Source organism: Pteropus alecto, unplaced genomic scaffold (genome assembly GCF_000325575.1).
Source record: "Pteropus alecto unplaced genomic scaffold, ASM32557v1 scaffold190, whole genome shotgun sequence".
Taxonomy (NCBI): domain Eukaryota; kingdom Metazoa; phylum Chordata; class Mammalia; order Chiroptera; family Pteropodidae; genus Pteropus; species Pteropus alecto.
The window spans coordinates 862,042-885,401 of NW_006430462.1; the positions used below are offsets into that span (position 1 = coordinate 862,042).

Sequence of the window (23,360 nt, forward strand, 5' to 3'; positions counted from 1 at the left end):
AGTCCTTTATTGCTATGTTGCATTCAGTTGTACATTTTCTGACATATACCCCTTTAAATCGACTAAATTAGGCTGCAGCAGGACAGGTAAAAATATCTGTTTCTAACCAAAGATTGCAGCTGCCATTGAGGGCATAATTCTGATTTAGTTTATTTATTCGTGAACCCAGGCTCCAACCAGACTGTAAAGGTTTATGCTACATTGTAGGACAGGCTTTTGGAGGTGTCTGCCTCTCTTTTCCTGCAATCCTCTTACCTTTTAATTTGCTCCTCTTTTTTTGAGTAATTACCATAGCCTAGAAATGGTAGAGAAGCTTAAAGAATTTCTCCATTATCCTAAAAAGTTTGATGCCACATTCCAAATTACAATACAGGGCCCTAGTGTAGGGTACCACATATTTAATGATGCCACAGAGACTGCCTGGCTTACTAAGTGTCTTTGTAGCATGGAAGGCCTGGATACCCAGCTAGTGCGGTTCATGGGGAGCGAGAGCTTCAAACTGCTTTTTCCACTCTGGCATTACAGGAGATAAATGATAATTGTGATAATAGGTACCCTTTCCTGAGGACTTTGTGCCAGGCTATATAACCTACCTGTTTTGTATACATTGTTCTCACAACTCTGTGAGGTTGGTACCATTATCACCCCCAGTTTATAATGATGAACTAGAGCTTAAAGAAGTCAAGAGACTGACCCTAGCTCACAAACAAGCGATGGGGCCATGATTTGATTTCTAGACTAACTCCATCACCCATATTTCTGTTGATTAAGCTCTGATGTCATGTCGAACATGCCCCTTCTTCACCCTTTCTCTTGTCAAGGTCTCTGTTCTCTGCTACATAACTGGCCTGTCATTTTGGTGAACTTGTGTCTGTCACTGTGATGTGGGGCCAATGCGTTCATGTATTATTTCCCAAGCAATGTTTATATTCAGACTTGAGTTGTCTGGCAAAGACTTACCCTAAAAGAATACAATAGAAGACACTTAATTAATTATCTTGCTCATCAGCAATCCCCTGGCCACACGTGCCTGGAACAAGTTATTTTTTAAAAGCTACATGCACCAAGATAAGAGAAAGAACCACTGATCGCATATCAGAGATGAGGGTTACAATCCTAGCTGCACTGCCAAGTCGATTAGGATCATGGACAGGTCACACGTTCTTCCAGAGCCTCTGCTTGCTCACTCAACAAATTAAAATCATCATCATCATCATCATCATCATCAAGCACCTTCCAGGTTAAGACAAGAGATCCTGCACATGGAGCTTGCAGTCAAAAGACTTTCTTCATATGGTGAAAGGGTCAGTGGATTTTAAGCTCTCTCCTTTAAGTAGAACTCCCTTTTTTACACCAAAGCAAACTCCTATAGAAAATTCTGGCTTAGGATGGAGGGTAGTTATCTTCTGATTGGAGTGAGAGAGGAAGGCTTGGGGCCAAGCATCCCTCCTGGGTTCCTCTCCCTGACCCCTTGGTAGCCTCTGTGAGGTTTCTCAGAACCCAAGGGCTCCATGGACCATGGTGCACAAACTCAAGTACCTGTCAGGACCAAGAAGCCATGACTTGTAAAAAGTCAACCTGGTGGTGATTTTTACCCATCTGATTTAATGCTTCTCAGGATCAGACAGAACAAAACTCTTGCTTCTGCTGAAAGCCTTTCCTCTCTCTCCCTGCAAACCTCCACTCCATACTACCTCCGAATAAAGGTGTCAGGGGCTTTCAGCATGTTCTCATACCATAAGTGTATAATGGGGTTTCCAGAAGCCCTTCTTAACCTAGCCTCTTTATTTTAAACATACTCTATTTTGTTGGACTTACCCAAATGGCAGGCAATGTGTGGCCCCGGCTGGACATCACCCTTGGTCTGGATGGCGTTTCATCTTGGGTAGATGAATAGAATACCTGGCAGTCCTTGACTTCCATCTCAGAGGTTCTTTTCAAATTCAGTGATACAGATTCACAGGCAGATGCAACCAGTACACAGATACTATAAAATGTAGGATTCTTTTCAATAAGTATCCATACCTGCATCTTTTTATTTCTTCTCACGGCTGGTTCCTTTCCAGAGTCACAGGCTTAGGAGGGGCCAGTGATGATGGCTGGTAATCTTACATTCTTACAAGATTGCCTCTTTAGCTGCTCCTCCATTTTTTTCCCACATGGTGATTAAGGGTATAACAGTCATTGATAGAGTAGTGATGGGTCATGCCTGCTGCCTCCTTACTTGTCATGTAAAATATTGGCCCAGAAAACACAATTCTTCCTGTTAAGGTAGAAATCAGCACTGAGATTAGCTATTGTAATAGTCAGAGTCTGGCAGGAACCAGAAGGCACACCCCAAATGAGGACGCTTAATAAAGGGACTATTTATAAAGATCTGGGCGTGTGTAGAGGAAATGATGCACAGAGGATGGTGCAGACTCTGGGGCTAGCAACTCCTGGGAGCAGTAATCTCTTCTGGGCCTAAAGAGGTGAAGAGAGAGTGCAATTACTGGAATCAAGATGCAGGGCGTGGGGGAAGCAAGCAAGTGAACATAAGCTGCCTGGCAGGAGAAGCTCTGCCTTTGGTTGACAGATGAAGCCAGCACAAGGAGATGCAGTAGGAAAAATCCAAGGGAATAAATATTTCAGCCTCCCTCTCTAACTCCTTCCTTCCAAATGTCACCTGAGTTCCCTACTGGCTGAGCCTAAAGAGAAGCCACAGAGCAGGGAACCCACTGATGTGGTTCATATGGATCAACCTCCTAGCTACATAGCAGGGTGAAGAGCATGGAGTGGGTGTGGAGGAGCAAAGAGAAGACATCATCATAACTGGACATTTCGAACAGGAAGGGTCTCTGGGTGGGGGAGAGGAGAGGGGAAGAGCCCTTGCAGAAGGAGGTGAATTTAAACACTGAGACCATCCATGAGATTCATGCTTATGGAGTCGGCTGAGGTGAATAGTGAATAGTGGTCACAAATTAACACCAGTATGTGCCTTCATTAGTTATACTGTGCTGTAAAGATTTTCCTGTGCTTGGTAAATTAAAGATTGTTGTTCATTCTGACGAAGCATGTGAGGAAGTATTCCTGGCTCCCCAGTAGACAGAGACCACATCTCTTACAGAATGTAAGGCAAGTTGTTTTAGGTTTATGGAGACATTAGGGTGCCCAGGCACTCAGTAGGATCCATGAGCATAGTCTCTTTTATTCTAGATTCATGGATTCCTCAGGTGGGAAATGGGCCTAAAGGCCCCTACCCCCGACTTCCCTTCCACCATCATGCCTGGAGTCATAACCCTACTGTGGCCAGTGTTTGCTGGTCCTCTGGCTGTGTGCATGAGATAACTTGTTTCATGTCTACAACTCACCCTCTCTACTTCTAAGAGAAATGCCACAACATTTTGAACTCTGTGGCTTGGGCCACAAGGGCCTTCAATTATTTTTGTTCTTTGTATGAGCATTTCAGACATTCATAGCCTTATTCATTCAAATCTCTCTGCTTCCAAGGGGCCTTGCCTACCACCTTCGTAGCCTCTTTAGTCAGCTATAGCCAGTGTCTGAAACCTGGGGTCTGTGGGCTAGTTGGTTGAGGGAAGGGGTGTCCATGCAGGAGTTCTAGATATGATGCTGTGAACCCTCAAGTATCGTACTAAAATTCAAGTCAGCCTTTGTGCATGTGGGGAGGTGGGAGTTCTATGTCCTTCATAAAAGATTCTCACAAAAGGCCCAGCATGCCTGCTCTAGGGCCCAACTATTACTCTCCATTGGGTATCATTTTCAAGCATCCAAGATGGACAAGCCTCAGCTCGTTGGTCCAAACTTCTCATTTCACAGGTGGGGACACTGAGATCCCAGAGCAGGGATGAGAGTAAGCCAAGACCACACAGTGAGGGCACTAGGATTCAATCACCTTTTCCCTTGGTCCAGTGTTCTTACTGTAGCCCCGGCCCAGAAAGCTTTATAAAAGACTCAGGTCACTATCAGGGTTAGAGTTGAGTCTACTATCACGGGCCGCTTTAGTTAGCAAAGTTGGTTTGTTTTTATTTTTAAAGTATTTTTAAACCATTTGTTTAAAAGCTGCATCAAAAATTTTTATAGAGATCCTTAAGAATATTTAGGGTCCCTCACCAAAGATACTTTTGTTCTATTGCAGGGTTTTCTCTTGTTGCCATAGCAGATTATCACAACTTTAGTGGTTTAAACCAACGCAGGTTTTATCATGCAGTTCTGCTGGTCAGAGATCTGACACGGATTACATTGGGCTAAGATCAAGGTGTCATCGGGGCTGTGTTCCTTTGGGAGACTCTAGGGAGAATGCATTTCTTAGCCTCTTATGGCTTCTAGAGCAGGAGTGCCCAACCCACCCTGTTAGGAACCAGGCTGCACGACAGGAGTGAGTGAAGCTTCATCTGTATTTGCAGCTGCTCCCGAATACCAGCATTACCGCCTCAGCTCCACCTCAGATCATCAGGTATTAGATTCTCATAGGCGCACTAGTCCCTGGTGCCAAAAAGGTTGGGGACCACTGGTCTAGAGGATTCCAACATTCCTTGGCTGTTGACCACTTCCATCTTCAAAGCCAGGCATATTGCATCTCTAACCATTCTTCTATAGCCACTTCTCCCTCTGACCAAATCTGGGGTAAGTTCTCTGCTTTTAAGGTTTTGAGTGATTAGATTGGATCCACCCAGATAATCCAGGACAGCCTTCCATCTCAAGATCCTTAACCTTAACCACATCTGCCGAGTCCATTTTATCACACAGGAAACAGAGTCATAGGTTCTTGGAATTAAGGATTAGGACACTGACATGTCTGGGGTCATTATTTTGCCTCTCATAGGGTCATTCACAAAAGGTACTTTTGGTCAGCAAATTTTTCTTTAAAAGGCTAAATAGTGAATATTTTAGGCTTTTAGGGCCATATGATCCCTGTCACAACTACTCTGTTCTGCTATTATAGAGCAAAAAACAGTCATGGGCAAAATATAAATGAATGAGTATGACTGTTTCAATAAAACTTTATTTGTAAAAACAGACCTGTAGGTTGAATTTGGCTCATGGCTGAAGTGTACAGACTCTTCTTATTTGGATTCACCTAGCATTGTTAGGGAGAACTTCTGGTCTGGCCTGAGCTCTGGGGCTAAAGGATGAATAAGACATGTTCTTGGCCCATGAGGGTCTCTTGCAATCTAGTGCGGACAGATAGATGTTAACAGAAGTCCCAAGAGGGATGGGTCTTCGAGGGCAGGGACCAAAACGTCATAGGCTCATTCCTCAAAGGAAGTGACCAGGTCTTCCAAGGAAGGAATTGCCCAGATTCCAGCAGAGAATAAAGAGATCCCAGCCTGAAAAGATGGGTTCAAATGAGGTCTTAGGTGTCAGAGTTTTTGGATTTGGTGGTCTGCACCCATGTATGGGGCATTTGCACTCTGGTTAAGAGTATGAGCTTAATAGCTTTTACAGACCTGGGACTCAAAGTTGTGTGACCTTAGATAAGAGTGTCAGGTTCTTCATCTCTAAGATGGAGACAGGCAGGTTGGTTAGATGAGATTGTGTGTAAAACCTATTTTTGAATGAAGAGATGTTCCCTAAAGAGTAGCTGCCATTGTAATTAGTTTTGGAGTTTCCCAGAATGCTTTTGGAAGCTGACCACCTGCCCTTCTGTCTGATTTGCTGGCACTCACTAAGAAATAAAGCAGGTGCCTTACTTGTCAACAATAATGATGCTATCAATAATAGTGGTACTAGTGGTGATGGTTGTTATCTTTTAATTAACACTATCAATTTGCCAAGAACCACGCTGAGATCCTTGCAAGGATTATCTCCTTTCATCTGCCCCATAACTCTAGAGGCAGAACCCCATTATTAGCCACATTTCTACCAAGGAGAATGGAAGGCTCAGAGAAGGCAAACGACTTGCCTAAGATCACACAGCAGCAAAGGTTGGAAGTGGGACTTAAACTGAAGTTTATCTAATATCAAAGACCATGTTCTTCCCTAGCCCCTGGTAGCACAAGGATAACAGACTCTTTCTTGTACCTCCTTCCAGTGTCCAGACGGCAGTGGATTGTGGCAGCAGTGGCAGAAAAGAGATGTAAGTTAACCCTGAGTAGAACTGAGCAGGTTACACTGAAGCCAGGAGCAAACTGCTGGCTCTCTGTATCCAGTCTGCAGAGGGACCATCCATGCCCACATGGAGAATTATCAACAGTGCCCACGAGAGCTCTGTTATAACCTATAGCACTGGGCACATGTTAATGAACTGTCCAACTTCTTTTAGACAGAGAGATCCCCAGTACTTATTATGCGACTGTCCTCCTCAAACATCTTCAGTGTTCTCCATTGCCTCAGAATAGACTTTTAGACACATTTGAGCCATGCGTATTCTGACCCTTACTTCGCTGTCTAGCTGGGATTCCTGCTTTCTACATCATCCATGCTCTGCCCTTTTATGACCACCATACCTATTTGTATGCTGTTTCTTCCATCTAAAATTCATTTCTCCAGGCTATATATGGCCAAGCCCTAACCTTCAAACAAAATGCAGCTCAACTGCTATTACTTGATACCATCCCTTATGCCTCCAAGAAGCAAATTAAGACTCCTCTTTATGCTCCTTAGAACCTACTCTCTGTCTTGTCTACAATATTGATAATTTTCTCCTTTATTTTATGATTATATATATAAATGTCTACTCTGCTAAGATGGGGTATAGAGGACATGGCCAATCTTGGATTCATGTTTATAGTTCCTTTCCGTGGTAACTGACATATATTCTGTAAACAAACAAATACATTTTTATGTATTTGTTTGTTTGTTTTAGCGAGTAATATCAACCAAAAATTAAAATACTCATTGAGTACCCACATCAATAAGAGGGCTACACAAGTCTCTCCATGTACTGCTTTCAGGATTAACAGAATGTACAAGTAAAGTCTCTGTCCATAAAGATGTTCCAGTTAAGGCAGGCAAGGAATTAAGACCATCACATTTGACATATTCCATGAACATGTCATTTGGTATAAAATTCATGCAAAATTTTATTCCAAAATTGGAGATGCCTCAACCTGTATATTAGAGTGTTTATTTTCCCAAAGATAAGCAGCAGTTTGTGGAATTGGCATTGGAATCAGAGGGACCAGGGTTTGCATATCAACTTAATCACTAGCTAGCTGATGATCTTGGCCAAAACCCAAGCTGACCTCCCCAAATCCCATTCTCACGCCTATATGATGGGGACAGCACCAACTCCCACCTCTCAGGAATGGTGTTGTGAGCACTGGTTGAGGTTATGCATTTATAGCAAGTAGCATAATGCCTGGGTTATGTTAAAGGGTGACTATCTAGATATTGCTGTTACTGTGGTTGTCATTGTGATCATAGAATCCTGCGTTCTGCTTCTAGAGATAATATCTCCATCCTCAGCTCCCAGCCAGAGGGCAGTCTTCAGTCTTGGTTGAGTTGTACTCTGTCCCTGGCCACGGACACCATGAGGACCCCATCTCGACAGTCGGCCCTCAGCAGTCACATCCTCAGCCCCAGGTAAGAGTATATCCTTATTATCTCTGGATGGCCAATAGCTCAGAGAATCTCAGACTTCAAAGGCTGTCATTTAGGTCTTCCATTTCCTCTGGCTTAGACAAAGACAAGCACGGTCCAGACAGTTTGAGATATGAGCATGCCACTTCTTAGCTGTATGACTTTAGGCAGGTTAGTTACCTTCTCTGAATCTTCACTTCCTCATCTGCAAAACAGAAAATATAATTGTATTTACTGCCCCAAACAGTTGAAATGATGAGGGTCTAATGGAGCCCTCCATAAGGTACAGTTTTTCCGGATGATTTTAAATAGCATGGGGTGAATATATTTTTTTAATCATGGATTTATTACAATTGCCTTCTATCTGAGGTAGGTCCTACTTGTTTTCCACTTACAGATAATTCCAGATTTAAAATTTTTAATTCAACAAATTTACTTAAATTTTTTTGTATTTTTTAAATGACGAGTCAGTATAAAGATGGTTAGGCTGGATGATTTCTCCCTTTGAGACTTTAGCTTTGTTTGAATATCAGGAATCTATATTTTCCCTACCACAGAGGAAGATGAATTCAGTCATGGCCTGAGATGAGATCCTCACAAATCTACGGGATTGCCAATAATAGATTTCTTCAACAAATCAGCATCAAGATTCGCCCTTAGTTGTAGGACTTAAATCTACCTTTCCATCTTGCTTTTCAGCTTTGTTTTTCTTAGCTCACTTGGTTTTCCTTTTCAAGGGCGGCCTTCTTGTAATTGGGAGCTAATGGCCATAAATCAGAAATTATGGATTAAGCAGATGCATAATTAAGACGAAATTCACACCCCTTCAGTGATAACAAAAGAATGAATGTGATAACATAGGGAGAAAAATCAGACTGATGGAACAAACCTAGATGACCCTCCTTGCTGACTTGAAATGTATCTGCTCTGAAGCAAGGGGTTGTCTCTACAGAAAGAAGGGATTGGGAACTCATGCTAATGAATTTGGGGCACATTTGGTGAGTGGCAAATGTCTAGCACACAGCTGCAGATCATCTTAGGCTGAAAGATTTGATGTCGAAAATATCAAAGAGAGGCTCCAAGAATGGGGTGCATCTGGGGAGTTAATTATAAAGCAAGGTTATCTAATTACTGCTCTTAATTAAAAACAGGCCTGTATGCAGAAAGAGCCACATCCTCTGTGAAACCCAAATGATGAGGACTTTTTCTCTCCTGATAACTAAATACTTTTGTTTTTCCCCGTCAGCCAGAGTATAAGGCAGCAGAAGCAGAACCAGAGGCAGATAGAGCAGAACGTGAATGATCATTAACATAATAACCAAGTTTCACAATGATAATTGTATTAGGGTGCATGATAAGGATCCTTAGCCCTTGAGTTACACCCTAAGTTGTTTGGCACGCATTCATAATGGGAGATGGGAGGCAGTGGTGGTTTCAGTACATGGGCTAAAGTCAGAGCATCTGGATTCCAACCTTATATTTATTTGCTCCTCCACACCTGTGAGATTTGGGGCAAATTGTTTAACTTCTCTGCTCATGTTTCCTCATAAGTGGATCAAAGTTGTTGTCAGGGTTAATGAGATGGTGCAGTAGTTGTTCTTCACTCAGAGCCTGGCATCTCGAAAGAGCTCAAGAAAATTAGCTGCTTTATTAGTGTCAGTATTTATTTGATGCCCAGAGGAACCAGAGACACACATCATTACCCCCATGTTACAGAACAGGAATCTGAGGCCCAGGGAAGGGGAAACAACTGAATCAGACACAGATAACCTTCTCCCAGCTTCGTAGCTACACCGTGGACAGAGTTGGTTTTCAGCATCCCCAGGAAGCCCTCTCCACAGCCTCTTCCCTCTTTCTCTGTCCGCCAGCCTTCCAAGTCCCCAGTGTCCAGCTGCAGTTCAGAACAGAGGTGCCTGCATCAAGGACAGTGATAGGGCAGGAGGCAAGAAAAGCTCCTGTCTGTTCTCCTTATGTCAGTGTCCCTAGAACTGGCACACAGTTGGTGCTCAATAAATGTTTGTTGGGTGAATAACTAAATGTAACATTAAGGCTGGTGCAGAAATATTAATCTATTTGGTCACAACTCAGTGCTGACTGTGACTCAGAGAAGGCTGGTAATTTGTTCAAAGTCCCACAGTGGGTAAGTGGAAGAGCCAAGATTTAAACTCAGGTTTGAAACCCTCCAAAGCCTGTATTTGTATTTGCCATACTGCCATGGCTCTCTGACATTTTTCCAAGGGGTGGATCACTCATCTGGCAAAATTTACTGGCAAAGAGCTGGCTTGTTAATATTAAAACTGCATAAGGATTGTTATTCAACGTTCAACATCCATCCAAAAGATATTTATTAACTGCCAGCTGCATGCCAGATCCCACGGCATGCAGCCTTGAAAATTTTGAGCCCTGCCCTTGGAGAATGTTTACAGTTTAAAGATTCTAGAACTTCTGAGTTAGAAGGAGGCACTGAGATCTTCTAGTCCAATTCGCTCATTATGCAGATGGAGAAAACGGGTCTGCAGTGGGAAATGTCTCAGCCAAATTTATCGTAAGGACTGACCTAGAGTTCAGGTGCCTTGACTTCTAGCTCTTTCGAATTGCGCAAGTAATCTATGAATACTTCCCCCTTTCAAGAACTTAAAATATAACTAAGAAGGTTAAAATCCTCTTGGCTGCCACCCCAATCTCAGCTTCCTTTTCAAAAGCATCCATTATCTTCAGTTTGTCATGAATTCTTCAACATCTTTCTCTATGTATTTATAAACATATATGTTCTTATAGAAAATATATAACATATTCATGGGCTTTTAAAAAACATAAATGATATGATGTTATATTATACATATTATGCTATACATAAATTCCTAGAACGGGCTTTTTTTCCTTCAACAATATTCCTCAGCAATCTTTCCTTATCAGTATGCTTAAATCAATCTCATTCTTTTAAATTCCTGCAAAAGATCTTAAAGTTATAATCTTCTTGTTTTACTTTTAGTTGCTCTCCTGGTATTTGCTATTAACCTGCAAAGCTTCAAAAAAGACACATCCTTACATATTATGGGCAAATGATTCTCCGGGTCAAAGGGCATTTGCATGTTAAACTTGCCTAGATACTAGCAGATCATCCCAGGGTTCCTCCTGCTAAGAGACTGTACAGTAGAAGAGTATGAGACTCCTATATACCCCTCCCCATGTTACCAGGCATATCATAGAGGTCAAGAAAGGAGTCTCTTGGACATTTGCAATTTGAGAAAGAAGGTCACTCTAAAACAGAAGAGAGGGAGAGAGCAGTCTTCTGCCAAAAAAATAAAAGCATTCCCTGTATAATTTATAAGGGGACGTCAACTCTAGAGAAACACACCTAAAACTTTATGATTTACAGCTCTGGAGTCATGCAGCTGCTGATGATAAATGCAAGAGATCCTGGGGACGGAGACTCTATATTACCTTTGTAGCCCCCGGCATTGGAGTTTATGGGCTTGGTGGTGGCAGCCATCCTTGTCTCTTAACACCTGGCTGCAGGTGGTATCAAAGCTGTTCAGGGGCTCTCACCTCAGCCCCTGCTATGCACCGGCTTCTCCTTCCTGCTCCCCAGGGCCATCGCCCTGCTAGAGGAGTGGTAAGGGGCTCTCTCCGCTTCCATCTTGTTCTCACAGCACAGCAGGCTTTCTAAGGAGTGTCCAAGCCCCAATTCATTCTAGACCCCCATCCCAATGCCCAGCAGAACCCCAGTCTTTGTCACTAACACAGTTCTGCAGGGTCCATATACTGACAGACGTTAGTTGATTCAACTGTACAGACTCCTAATGTCTCATCTTGTCACCGGTCATTCACTTCTCTCATTTTCCCAGACAGTTAATTAAACCATTCTAACTTTCCAGCTGTCACTACCCTTCACTCTAAGGAACAACCTAAACTTCTGTTTCATCCAAAGAAAAAGAATAATGGCCTCAACTTCTGTGGCGTCTGTAAATTCATCTCTGTCTGTCCCCATCTTCCTTCTGGTCTTAGAAGACGAGATCTGGTCTTGTCTGAGACTAATTCGTATCCACTCCCTTCTCTCCCCTACAGAGCTCTGATCCACCCAGTGTCCCATCCTCACCTGTTTCTTCAACTTCCCGCATTCTAGTCGTTCTTCCTCAGGTTATAAATGCCTTCAGGTCTTCCCCATCCTAACTATATCCTCATGCATCACCCTGCAGCTGAGTTGAGTTATTCCTTTTACTTCCCCTAGGGTCCACATGCACCATCTTCACTTACCTCACTTTTATGCCTCATTTCCTCCAGCCCCAAGCCTGCCCCCACCACTCTATCGAAACTTTTCTCACCATGTCAGTGGTTTCCAAAGAGACAAATCAGGGGATATTCTTAGTCTTGATCTTTTTCTGAACTTCTCCCCTACGTTGGCATCTCTTCTTGGAATGCTCCACTCACTTGGCTTTGGAGATGTTTCTGCTTCTTGGTGCTCCTCAATCCTCTCTTTTCTGATTTCTTCCTTCCTGCCCCAGCCCCCAAATGCTGATTTTCTCAGGGCGCTGCCCTCACCTGGCTGTTTTTCTCTTCATCTGATGCTGGGCACTCTTCTTGTGGTTTTAACTGCCCTGTTATAAGCAGATGACCCCCTAATCTAGACCTTCAGCTCTTACATTCTCCCAAGTTTGAAACTTTTATGTCATACCTAATTGCTATACTGGGATGATCGCCAACTGGACGTCTCCCTGGTGTCTTTACTCAGAATATCGAAGAGAGAACTCCTTGCTCCCCACACACCTGTGTTATCGGTACCATCTGGTGCTTCTATCATTCATAAAACCACCCAAACTGGAGCCCTTGAGTCATCCTGGGCTGTCATTCCCCTTTCTCATCGGCATATTCAACTGATCTCTAAATCTTCTTTATTCTGCCCTCCCTGAAGCAAATACTCTTAATTCTTTTTTTTTTTTTCTACTCTCCATCCCCACTGCCAACACTTTTAAGGAAGGTTAATCATTTCTCACCTAGACTCTGGCAAAGACCTTCTAAAACTACCCTCCTTTAGTCAGTCCTCTACCCTTCAGTGAGTATGATTTCTCTGAAATGAAAATCTGGTTTCAGTGGCTTCCCATCACCTACAGCTACCCATCACAAAATCTGGCCCTTGACCTCTTTTTGTAAGGTTTTATTAGATCACAGCAATGCCCATGTTTGGGTGTTTTCTTTGTTTATTTTATGTATTGTCTATGACTATCTTTGCATTACAATGGCAGAATCAATGAATTGTAACAGAGATCATATGTTCCCAGAGCCAGAAATATTTGCCTTCTGGCCTTCACAGAAAAACTTTGGTGACCTCTGACCTTTGAAGAATAGAATTTAAATGCCTTAGTGAGTGGGCTTACAGTGCCTTCCATGATCTGGCTCTTATCTACCTCTCTGCTCTCATTTTCCTTTATCTCTAATTTATTATTTGTGCCCCACATGTTTTATACAGTTCTCCCTCATAAACTATACTATTTCCCACCCCTGGTCCTTTGCCCATGATATGCCCTCTGACTAGACATCCTTCTCATGTTTCTTCACCTGACGAACTCATCCTTCAAGACTCAGATCATGTATTACCTGCCTCAGGAGCCTTCTTTGACTCCTTGGCTTGGTTGGGGGTTTCCATGCTCCTACAGACCCCACACGTCTCTGTCCCATAGCACTTATCGTATTATGTTGAGATCATCTGTTCAGGCGTGTGTCTCCTTCATTAGGCTGTGAGCCCTTTAAGAACATACATTTTGTCTTTCCTTTTGTACCTCAGCTCCTAGAACAGTGTCTGATACATAGCAGGTACTCAGTAAATATGCACTGAACAAAATAAATGACCAGTAGAAAGAAGTTAGATGGCTTTTTACCAGGGTGATTAGAAGGACGATGCTGATATCAAGAACCAAGGGTGAACTTGCCAGACTAGTTAACTGTCTTCTATCACAGAGCATGTACTTAGCAACATGGAACCAGGATTGAAGGAACATAATGGGGAAAACTGAAAATCTGGGGCTCAACTTCCCTAGAGTGCAGACTGAGGGCAGAGACAGGTTGTGGGCACAGAATGTTAAGCTGGATCTGGCAAAGGGACCTTGGAGACACACTTCAAAGGAGGTAGGGGGAAGCTAACAGGCTTTGTACTCTGGTAGACCTAGTTTCTAGTCCAAGGTCTACTACTTACGAGCTGTCTAATCATGAGGAAGTTACAGTCTATGAGTCTCAGTTCCTCCTCCATGATTCTATCCCGTCTCTATATTAATATCCCTTTTGCAGGATTAAAGAATTAACTGCTATAAGTAAAATTGTGTATATTTAAATTATATAAAATATATACAATATTCTATTTATTTAAAAATAAAGTTTGAAAAGATTTTAAAAGAATTAACTATTGCCTATTAAATATTAGCTATAGAGTGGTTTATGGAAGGCCTGTCACCAAATCGGTGCTTAATAAACAAAAGCTTCTTTCCACCCTCCTCCCTTCGTCCCAGGCTAGGCCAGGTGACACTGCTTTAGGAGGCAGAGATGCTGACAATAAGGACTAGGGAAAACTGTAACTGGGTGTTCCACAGAGATCATAAAAGTGGGCTCAGTTCACAGCGGAAAACTGTGAACCTAAAACAGAGACTCTCTTGGCAATGAAAGTGGAGTTTCATTGAACTCATTTTTAAATATGTTGAACTTAGTGTCTTTGGCAACATCCAAGTGGAACTGTCCAGAGATTTTAAACTCTGGTCTGGATCCACGGAGATGCCAGAATATCTCTGCATAATGCAATAGTTGGGATTCTTTGGGGTGTAGGTGACATAAAACTCAACTCAACCTGGCTTGTACAACCTGGCTTGTCTCATGCAGCTTGGAAACCAGGGGTAGATTGGCATAATTCAGGCATTACCGGATCCAGGGATTGGAAAATGATCGTGGAGATTTGATTCTCCAGCAGCCTCTCTGCTCTGCTTTTCTCTGAGTTGTCTTCTTTCTAAGGCAGCAAGATGGTGTCCAGTGGCTCCAAGCTTATGTCTGCATCACTCTGAGTCCAATGGTAAGGAGGGCTTCTCTTCTTAACAGTTCTACAGAAATCCTGAGATTAACTCTCTCTGGCTGCCCAAAGTGTGTCACATGTCTGTCTGAACTAGTCAGAGTGGATAGGGAAACGAAGGAGCCTCTTACCTTAGGCTCAAGTTGGTGTTTTCTCCTAGCTCTGGGATATGGGATTATTCCCATTCAAAGCACAAGAACACTGGGGGAGAGGGGATTCCCAAAAGGACAATAGGGTGCCTTACCTGAAGCAGGAGAATGATCTTGGGTAGATAGAAGAGACAAGCAAAACAATGTTCTCCATCAAGGGGAAGGTTGAATTATGGAAGTGGAAAAGAGCATGGAGACAGAGAATGAAGGGGGAAGAGAAGACAGGAGAGAAGAAGAGATGAGAGGAGGGGAAGGTAGGGAAGGGGAGGGGAGGAGAAGGGAAAGGGTGAGGAAGGGGTAAGGAAGGAGGAAGCTAGAAGGAGGAAGGGGCGGAAGAAGAAAGGGGAAGGAGAGGGAGAAAGAGAAAACATGTTAGAGTGTTTGTGGTCCCCATTTGGTAACCTTGGGAAGTTCAAATAACATTGTGTTCATCTTGGTCAGAGAAAACATTTATCCCTAAACTTCAGTGACCGATCTATCACCACGTAATTAGTGATGCTGTGACTTGAATTTATTACCGAACATGGCTCTCCACTGTTGCTGTTGGACGTGTACCATATTGCAATGTGAGCGTGGAGATTATTGTATAAATTATTCTCACTCACATAATCATCGTGATTTTAATTACTGTGTAATCTTCGCTAATTACTGTTGTATGTATCATTTGCTTTGGTGCCGATTTAACACAACTGCTTTTCCTTTGGCTAAAAAATGGCATGACAACTTTTCCTTTTTCTGGGGAAAATTTGCGTTCTGTAAACATTTCCAGCCCCACACTCTTGGCTTGCAGTTCTTAGTTTAAAAGAAAAAGATTTAGATACCACTACCACCACCACCCTCACCCCCGAAGACTTTTATTTGGTATAAGACTGGCTTGAATTAATAAAAAGATCTAAATTATAGGGTTATTGTTTTTAAAATAAAGTTGTGTTACTTTCAAGGAAATGCAATTACTTCTACGGAAGCGAAAGCCAAGAATGGGTCACGTGAAGCCTGCTTAAATGATTAGATAAGACTTGTTTATAATTAGTTCATTAATTATGTAAATATGAATGGATGGTACTTAACGTTGAAAACAGCTTGTTCTCAAAGTAGGTTAAGCATCCACACTAATCTTATTTCAATAGTATATTTATTTATTGGTCTCTGCATTATTAGAACCAGAGCTCAGGATCATTTCAATTCATTCCGAATGTACTTAATGAACAGGCCTCTCATGAATATGGTCTTACGTCTTCCTATGACAAAAAGGTTCTTTTCAGTTTTATCAGTATTAGGAAGATTAGTGGAAAAGATGTGGAAACTGAATACATGGAAATATTCAATGCAAACACATCAACCGTGGACTCAATGCCTTAATAGATGAAAGCCAGAGAAGCTTGTCTCTGTCCAAGATTCATCCTTGGAGCCAGCATTACCCTTGGATGAATGTCCATGGAAAGAAGGGCTGTTTTCTTTCTAGAATTCCAGGTCTTAGGTGGTATATCTGTGGCTCTCTCAGAAATTTTGAGGCTCACCTAAATTAGCCGCAAGTTTATGTAAAACAATTCGGAATAATCACTGATGGTTCAAAACATTTTTTTAGAATCTGTGGTTCTCTCATTGAGCTAAATTTTTGTTAAGTAAGCTTCTTAATGAAATATTCTTATTTCATATACATATTTCATATATATACAGGAAAGTAAGTCTTTATGAAATTTTCAAAAGTTAGTCATACCTATGTAATTACTACCAAAACCAAACCATTACCTCTTCTTTCCTCAAAGGTAACCACCATTCTGACTTCTAACACTATAAATGAGACATGCCTGTTTTTGAACTCTATGTAGATGGGAGCAGTCAGTAGTATTCTTTGGTGTTTGGCTTCTTTCTTTCAATATTATGTTTATGAGATTCATCCACATTGTTGCATGTAGCAGTAATTCACCTGTTTTCCTTGCTCTCAGTCCATAACAATGGTTCTCAACTGGAGGTGGGGTGGGGCAATTTTATACCTTGCTACCTGCCAGGGGACAGTTGGTAATGATGTCTGGAGACATTTTTGGTTGTCATAATGGAAGGAGAGGGGTGCTACTGGCATCTAGCCTGTAAAAGCCCAGGATGCCGCTAAGCATCCGACAATGCACAGGACAGGCCACAGAAATTTTCTGGTCCAAAATGTCAGTTATGCAACCGTTGAGAAACCCTGGTCCATATGGTCCATTGTGTAAACAGGAGATAATGATTTATACATTCTATTATTAATAGATACTTAGGCTGTTTCCAGTTTAGCACTAATTTGCATAGTACTACTATGAACAATTGTGTCCACATCTTGTTGCGTGGATTTACAGCTTTCTGTCAGACATAGACACAGGAGTAGAATTGCTGGGCCATAGATGCATTGTCACTTTAGTAAATATTGTCAAAATGGTTGTGTCAATTTACAGTCCACCAGCAGTGAATGAGTTCCAGTTGCTCTGCATCCTTGCCAACATCTGGTTTTGTCATTTAAAAAATTTTAGATATTCTACTGGTTATTAGTAGTGTCACATTTTTGGTTTTAATGTGCATGTTACTGATAGATAAACCTTTTCGCGTGCTTTTATGTTCATTTGGATAACCTTTTGGTGAAATGACTGATGAAGTTTTTGCTTAATATATTTTTTTTCTTTTGGGTTGTCTGTCCTTTTTAAATTGATTTGTAGAAGTTCTTAATATATTCTAGATATAAGTCCTTTTTTGGGTATGTGTATCCATGCCCATTTAGTGGCTTGCCTTTTTCATTCTTCTAATGGTTTATTTTGATAAGCAGAAGTTTTCAATTTTAATGTAAACAAATTTAGAATTTGTTTCCTTTATGGTTGGCACTTTTTATATCCTGTTGAAGAATTACTTGCTTACTCTCAAAGCATGAAAATATCTCTCCATGTTTTCTTACAAAAGTTATATTGATTTAACTTTTATATCTAGACATACAGTTTATCAGGAAATTATATTTATTTATAATGTGAAATAGGGGTTAAGGTTCATGACCATATGGCTATCCTATTGGTCGGCATATATATTTTAAAAGATATAATATTTTTCACATTTCACAATAGTATCACCTATAGACTCTATTTCATTTTATTACTTGTCCATTCTTGAGCTGATTTAACATTGCCTTAATTAATGTAGCTTTATATAGTAAGTCTTGATATCTGGAAGTGTATGTTCCTTAGATTAGTTTTTCTGCCTCAAGTTCAGCAAATGACTCTAGGGGAAAATGTCACACGATGTCCTTCCCTCTTTCCAGAACTTGGCTTTCAAGTCCTGGCTGCTTTGGTGACTCTCCAATGTCTTTAAATTTAAATTTAGCTTTTCTAATTTTTCTAAGTGAGGATTTTTTTCTGATACAGCTACTCTATTATATCTGGAAGCTGAAGGCTGAACTGGACTTTTATACTCCATTTGCTAAGTAGACATTTCTTCCTTAGTTTCTATACCCAAGAGGACATGAACATTCACCTGTATTTCCTTTCAGTCATAACTTGGTGAGTCTACGTCCCCTCTAGACTCTAAGCTTCTAGATTACAAGGGTTATTCATCTATGTATTGACAGCATTCAGCATCAGGGGACTCAATACTGGCTGTAAAGGATAGGTGGATGGATTATTTCCATTTATTTAAAACTGCATTTTCTTGAGGAACTGGGTGCTTTCGTGAATAAGTCTGAGATTTTATGTGGCTATAGCTATTACATCACATTCAGTGAGGCAATGTCTGTATGTGGAAAATGCAGAAATGTGTTGAAAATGTATTCAACATATATTAAATCCAAGTTGAATCTCCAATCCAATTAGAAATTTTAATTACATACCCAGTTTATTCTTTCAAAACATTATGGAAATTGTATCATAGGGTAAAAAAGCTGAGTTTTAGGGCTAGTACTTTCACTGTCCCATGAGAATATGACCTGGGAAGTTCGCTTCCTGTGTCTGGTTTTCCAGGTGTAGAACAAGGGGTTTGAATCATATGAGGTTCCAGCTCCCTCTCAATTCTGATATTCTAGAAGTTTATAAAATCCTGTAGAAATAAAACCATGCTCTTGGCTTGAGTTTGGACATGTGAAGAATTCACTTTAGACTGTACACTGGAATTTGGTTTTGCATCTACTGTTTTTAAGCCCAGAGAAGAGGCGTCGGCTGACTGATAAGTAAGGCTACTGTGGTCTAAATTAACCAGCCAGATGAGGCAGATGGAGCCTTTGTTCTTTCTTTCTACATCTTTCCAAAGTCCCTCATCTTTCCATTCCTCTCTTCTTTTATTTCATATCCATGAACTTTCCTTGAAGTATTCTTCTTGATCTTGGGTGTTCATGAAAGAAAAATACAATCTAGTTCAGAACTAACAGTCTTGTCGGGAGATGCAAAAAAGTAAACAAGCAGTTCTAGTACAGAGTGATGGGGAAGCAAAGGGGCGGTGGGCAGAGGAGACCCCTAGCCCAGCCTGAGAGGTAAGTGAAGGCTTTGTACTCTATCTAGTAGGCTATAGTTGGGCTGAACATTGAAGGGTGAATAAAAGTGTTTACTTTTTTTTTAATATAGAGCAATGGTTCCTCAGAATTATCTGTAATATATCACTTCCTTCCCCCCTCTCTTCTCTCTGCCTCTTTTCTTCTTTTTAATGTCAAGGTGTTTGGGCACCTTCAACTTATTAGCCTCCACCTTAATTTGACAATGACTAGTGGTTTTTCATATTGACTCTATTTCTATCTTTCCCTCCTTCCCTACTTCTTTCTATATCTAAACACATTTTTATGCTGAACAATGAGAAAGTAACTTGAAAACATCATGACAATACTCTTCAAATAATTTCCTGTTAAGAAGGTCTTTCTTAACAATTGCACCATCATCACACCTATGAAAATGAACAAATCCATAATATTGACCAAGATCCCAACCCTTACATTATACCAATTGTCTTAAAAATTGTCTTGTATCTTTGCATTTTTTCAAAGAAGGATCCTATTAAGAATACACATTGCATTTGTTTGTTTTTTGTGTTTCTCTCTTTTAGAAAAAGATACTAGACTTTATTTTTTAGAGAAGTTTTAGACTTACAGAAAAATTGAGCAGCAAGTACAGACAGTGATCATATACATCCTACCCACAGTTTTCTCTGTTATTAACATCTTACATTAGTCTTCAGTCTCTTTTAAAATAGAATGTTCCCTTACTTCTCCCTATGAAAATAGATTTATTTTTTAGGCGAGGCAACCCTCGGTTCACCTCACACATTGCAGGGACTTTGTCAACTTACAATCTCTTATTTTTTTTATTTTGTACTCCTACAGCACTTGGTCTAAAATAGATTTTTAATAGAGTTCCAGGTGTGATCCTGATGGGCAACTCTGTTCAAAAACTACTGGTCCTAGTACCTGGTAGTCGGTAAGAATATGTAGATGAGGCCAAGACAAATTCTGCTGACCCACGGAAGATAAACAGGCTGGTGTCCACAGAGTGAAGTTCACCGGGTTGTTTTTAAAAAGTGTCAAACGACTCAGCACCCACTTAAGGTTAGCAAGAACAGCAAACAAAGCTTGAGAGTTGTCTCGTCTCATTGAATATATCTTATCTGATCTCGTCTCTATGTGATAAGGAATATAGGATATTTAGAGAGTCTGTTTCTTGACTCAAGGCTCCACACCTTCAGGCCAGGAGTAACCAGGCTTAGGGACCATCTGCTGTTCATTTCGCCACCTCCTCTGCAGTCACACCTGCTTCCTTGGTTGTCCCATCCCATGGCTGCCTCCTCGCTTTGAGTCTTCTCTTCCAGCTGGATGGCCTTGCTAAGTCTTGGTTTCTCTGGCCATGAAATTTAGATATCAGCCCTTGCTTGTAAAGGATTTTCCAGCTTGAATAAGCTACTAACTTGCAGGAGGGATCTTCTCCTGTTTGTTATGCTTTTTTCAACCCCTCTTCCAAAAGCCTGACTCAACTCCACCTCCTCCAGAAAGGCTACATGTGCAGCTTCCGGCACCTGCTCTCTCCCTTGACAACGTCCTGCTATGCTTAGAGTCCATAGTGCACAGTGTACCTATAACTTCCTGCACTGCTGATTCTTCCTCATAGATTGATCCGGTCTCTCCACCTACAGTGTGCTCTCCAGGAAGAGAAGGCGGCCCGTCTTCCTGATAGGAGCTCAGCTTAACGTTGGTACGAAAGCCTCGGCCCCGCTGTTTCCTCAGCAAGCCTTGGAAATTAACGTGTTTTGCTGTGTGATTATGTCTAATGCAGTGATCCGCTGTTTCCTCAGCAGAGAGGCCAGCTCACCTCTCTGAGCCTCAATTTCCTCATCTGTAAAATGGGGCAAGAAGGGGCAGTAGAGCAGAGCAGTTAGGAAGCACACATCTCAGGGGTGGACTCCTTGGTTTAAATCCATGTTCTCCCATTTATCTTTTGACAAATTACTGACCTTTCTGAGCCTTCTTTGTGAAATGGAAAGATTACAATAGTATCCACTTTCGAGGACTGTTGTGAAGTAAAATTGAGTAATATTTGCAAAGCCTAAAGGCATAATGTACGGCAGATACTATGATGCAGAATTCACCTGCACACTCGAGGGGCTTAATAAATATCTCACGTTCCCTACCACGTCACACGCAGTTTTGGGCACTGTGTCAACTTTTATTACACACTATTAATTGTTTTTTGGACGTGGTTACAAAACCTTCAGGCCATCTTGAAAGGACATTTGGTTTCCCATCTCAGATCTCGCCAGTATTAAAGAAGATCAATACATTTTTAATTTCCTCTTCAATTTCAGGGTGTGGATGAAGAATGGGGATGACAGGACACCTTTGGAGGTGATTCATGGTGTCATTAAATCCACTTCGAGTTTCCCGTAGCTACAGTTGGCCCCAGCTCTACCCAGGCTCTCAGACTTGGAAATTACGTGTTTTGCTGTGTGATTATGTCTAATGCAGTGAAGCCAGCATCTCCTTGCATTGGACCTCACACGTTTTGTTCATTATGTCTCAGCGGATTTTGGAACATGTACATAGGTAGATGTGAGTTCAGCTGGTTGAGGTTTCTACTCTGCTTGCTCAACCTGGAGGGCGTGTGATGTCCTGGAAGGAAAAAGCACAAGCTTCAAGTTCTGTCCAACCAGGGTTCAAATCCAGGCTCTGCCACTTAGCAATGTGACCTTGAGTAAATGGTTTCTCACCAGTTAGCCTCAGTTTCTTCATCTTCTGGATGGGGTGATGAGTCTGGTGAGATGATCCTGGTGAGATGGTATATACAAAATACGTGCATATAAAGTTGAGTTTTTCATTCTTCACTCAATCTTCATGGAACATCTACTACTGCGATGGGCACTAGAGATAGAATGAAGTAGGCACATTCATGGGACAGCCTGGCAGGGGAGAGGGTGTGGCCCAAGCAGGAGACATGTATCTCAGCAGCTGGCTCGTTTGGAGGCTGAACCAACCACTTTGATAACTACATCTTTTTCCTGTTCTACTCAGAGCAGGATCATACATCGGAATAGCTCATTCTTGAACATTCCAGGCCTTCTCTAGCCCTGCTGGAAGGAGCTGTTAAAGAAAAACAATCAAACAAGCATTAAGATTTTTAAACATATATTTCTTAGTAGTTAATGTTTTGAAATGAATAAGTACTATCTGCAGGTTTAACTGCACAAGACTTTGCCTCATGGGAAATGCTGGGGGCAGGCAGAGGTAAACTGGGCGATGCTGTGAGATCAGCATTATCATTCCCATTCTTACAGCTGAGCAAGTTCAGGCTCCACCAGATACCTGGCTAGGAAGGGGCAGAGACAGATTTGAATCCAGAACTGTATGCTTTTAAAACTTGTTCTCTTCGCCTTGCAAGTTAGAAAGAGTGGAAATTCAAATATTTCTGGGTGTTCACCAATACTTAGAGCATTTTTATATATATTCTTTTGCTCATCAATTCACTTAATAAACATTTATTAGATACCTACTATGTGGCAGACATCAGAACTTCACTCATTCATTCAACACATATTTAACTGAGAACCTACTGTGTGCCAGGAAACTGGCACTTTACTCATTCATTCAACAAATGTTTATTGAGCACCTGCTATGTGCCAGGACACTGTTCTAGGCACCAAGTATGGATTCTCTGCCCTCCTAAAGTTCAGATCTCCACAACATTGCAAGATAAGTTTCCCCTACCTTACAGCTAAGGAAACTGAGGCTAAGAGAAGTTAGGGAACTGTCCCAAAGCCATATGGCTAGTCGGTGGCAGAAGCAGACTAGGCTCCAAGTGACAAATGTTATCTGGACAAGGTGACACAGGAAATACTGTTAACCTCGACTCACATCACAGGTCTCAGAGAAAGTGTACAGAGACTGGCGCTACTGGCTGTGGGGTCAGCCTACTGGGAGTTGGAACCCGCCTTTGTCACCTCCATCTGTGTGTGCTCGTGGAGGTCACCCACCTCACTGTGCCTCAAGATCACGATCCCTACCTCCAGGGTTGCCATAAAGATTATAAGTAAATGTGGAGGTCTGTTCTATGAGGGCGGGAGACCCATCAGCTTGTTCCCCCTTGTATCTGTGGCATCAGCACGGTGCCCGGCATACAGCAGCTGCTCAGCCAGGGGTAACTGTTGTGGCAACCACTGGCTAC

The 23,360-nt window shown here is 41.7% G+C and overlaps 1 protein-coding gene across 1 annotated transcript in view; it reads left to right on the forward strand.

The window, feature by feature from the left end:
• The window catches only part of MYO18B (myosin XVIIIB), a 228,518-nt gene that overhangs the window by 199,822 nt on the left and 5,336 nt on the right, over window positions 1-23,360 (forward strand). The window contains exons 40-41 of the mRNA XM_006904961.1: window positions 6,032-6,076; window positions 7,387-7,524. Coding sequence (XP_006905023.1) covers window positions 6,032-6,076; window positions 7,387-7,524 — 183 coding nt within the window. The remainder of the gene's footprint in view (window positions 1-6,031; window positions 6,077-7,386; window positions 7,525-23,360) is intronic.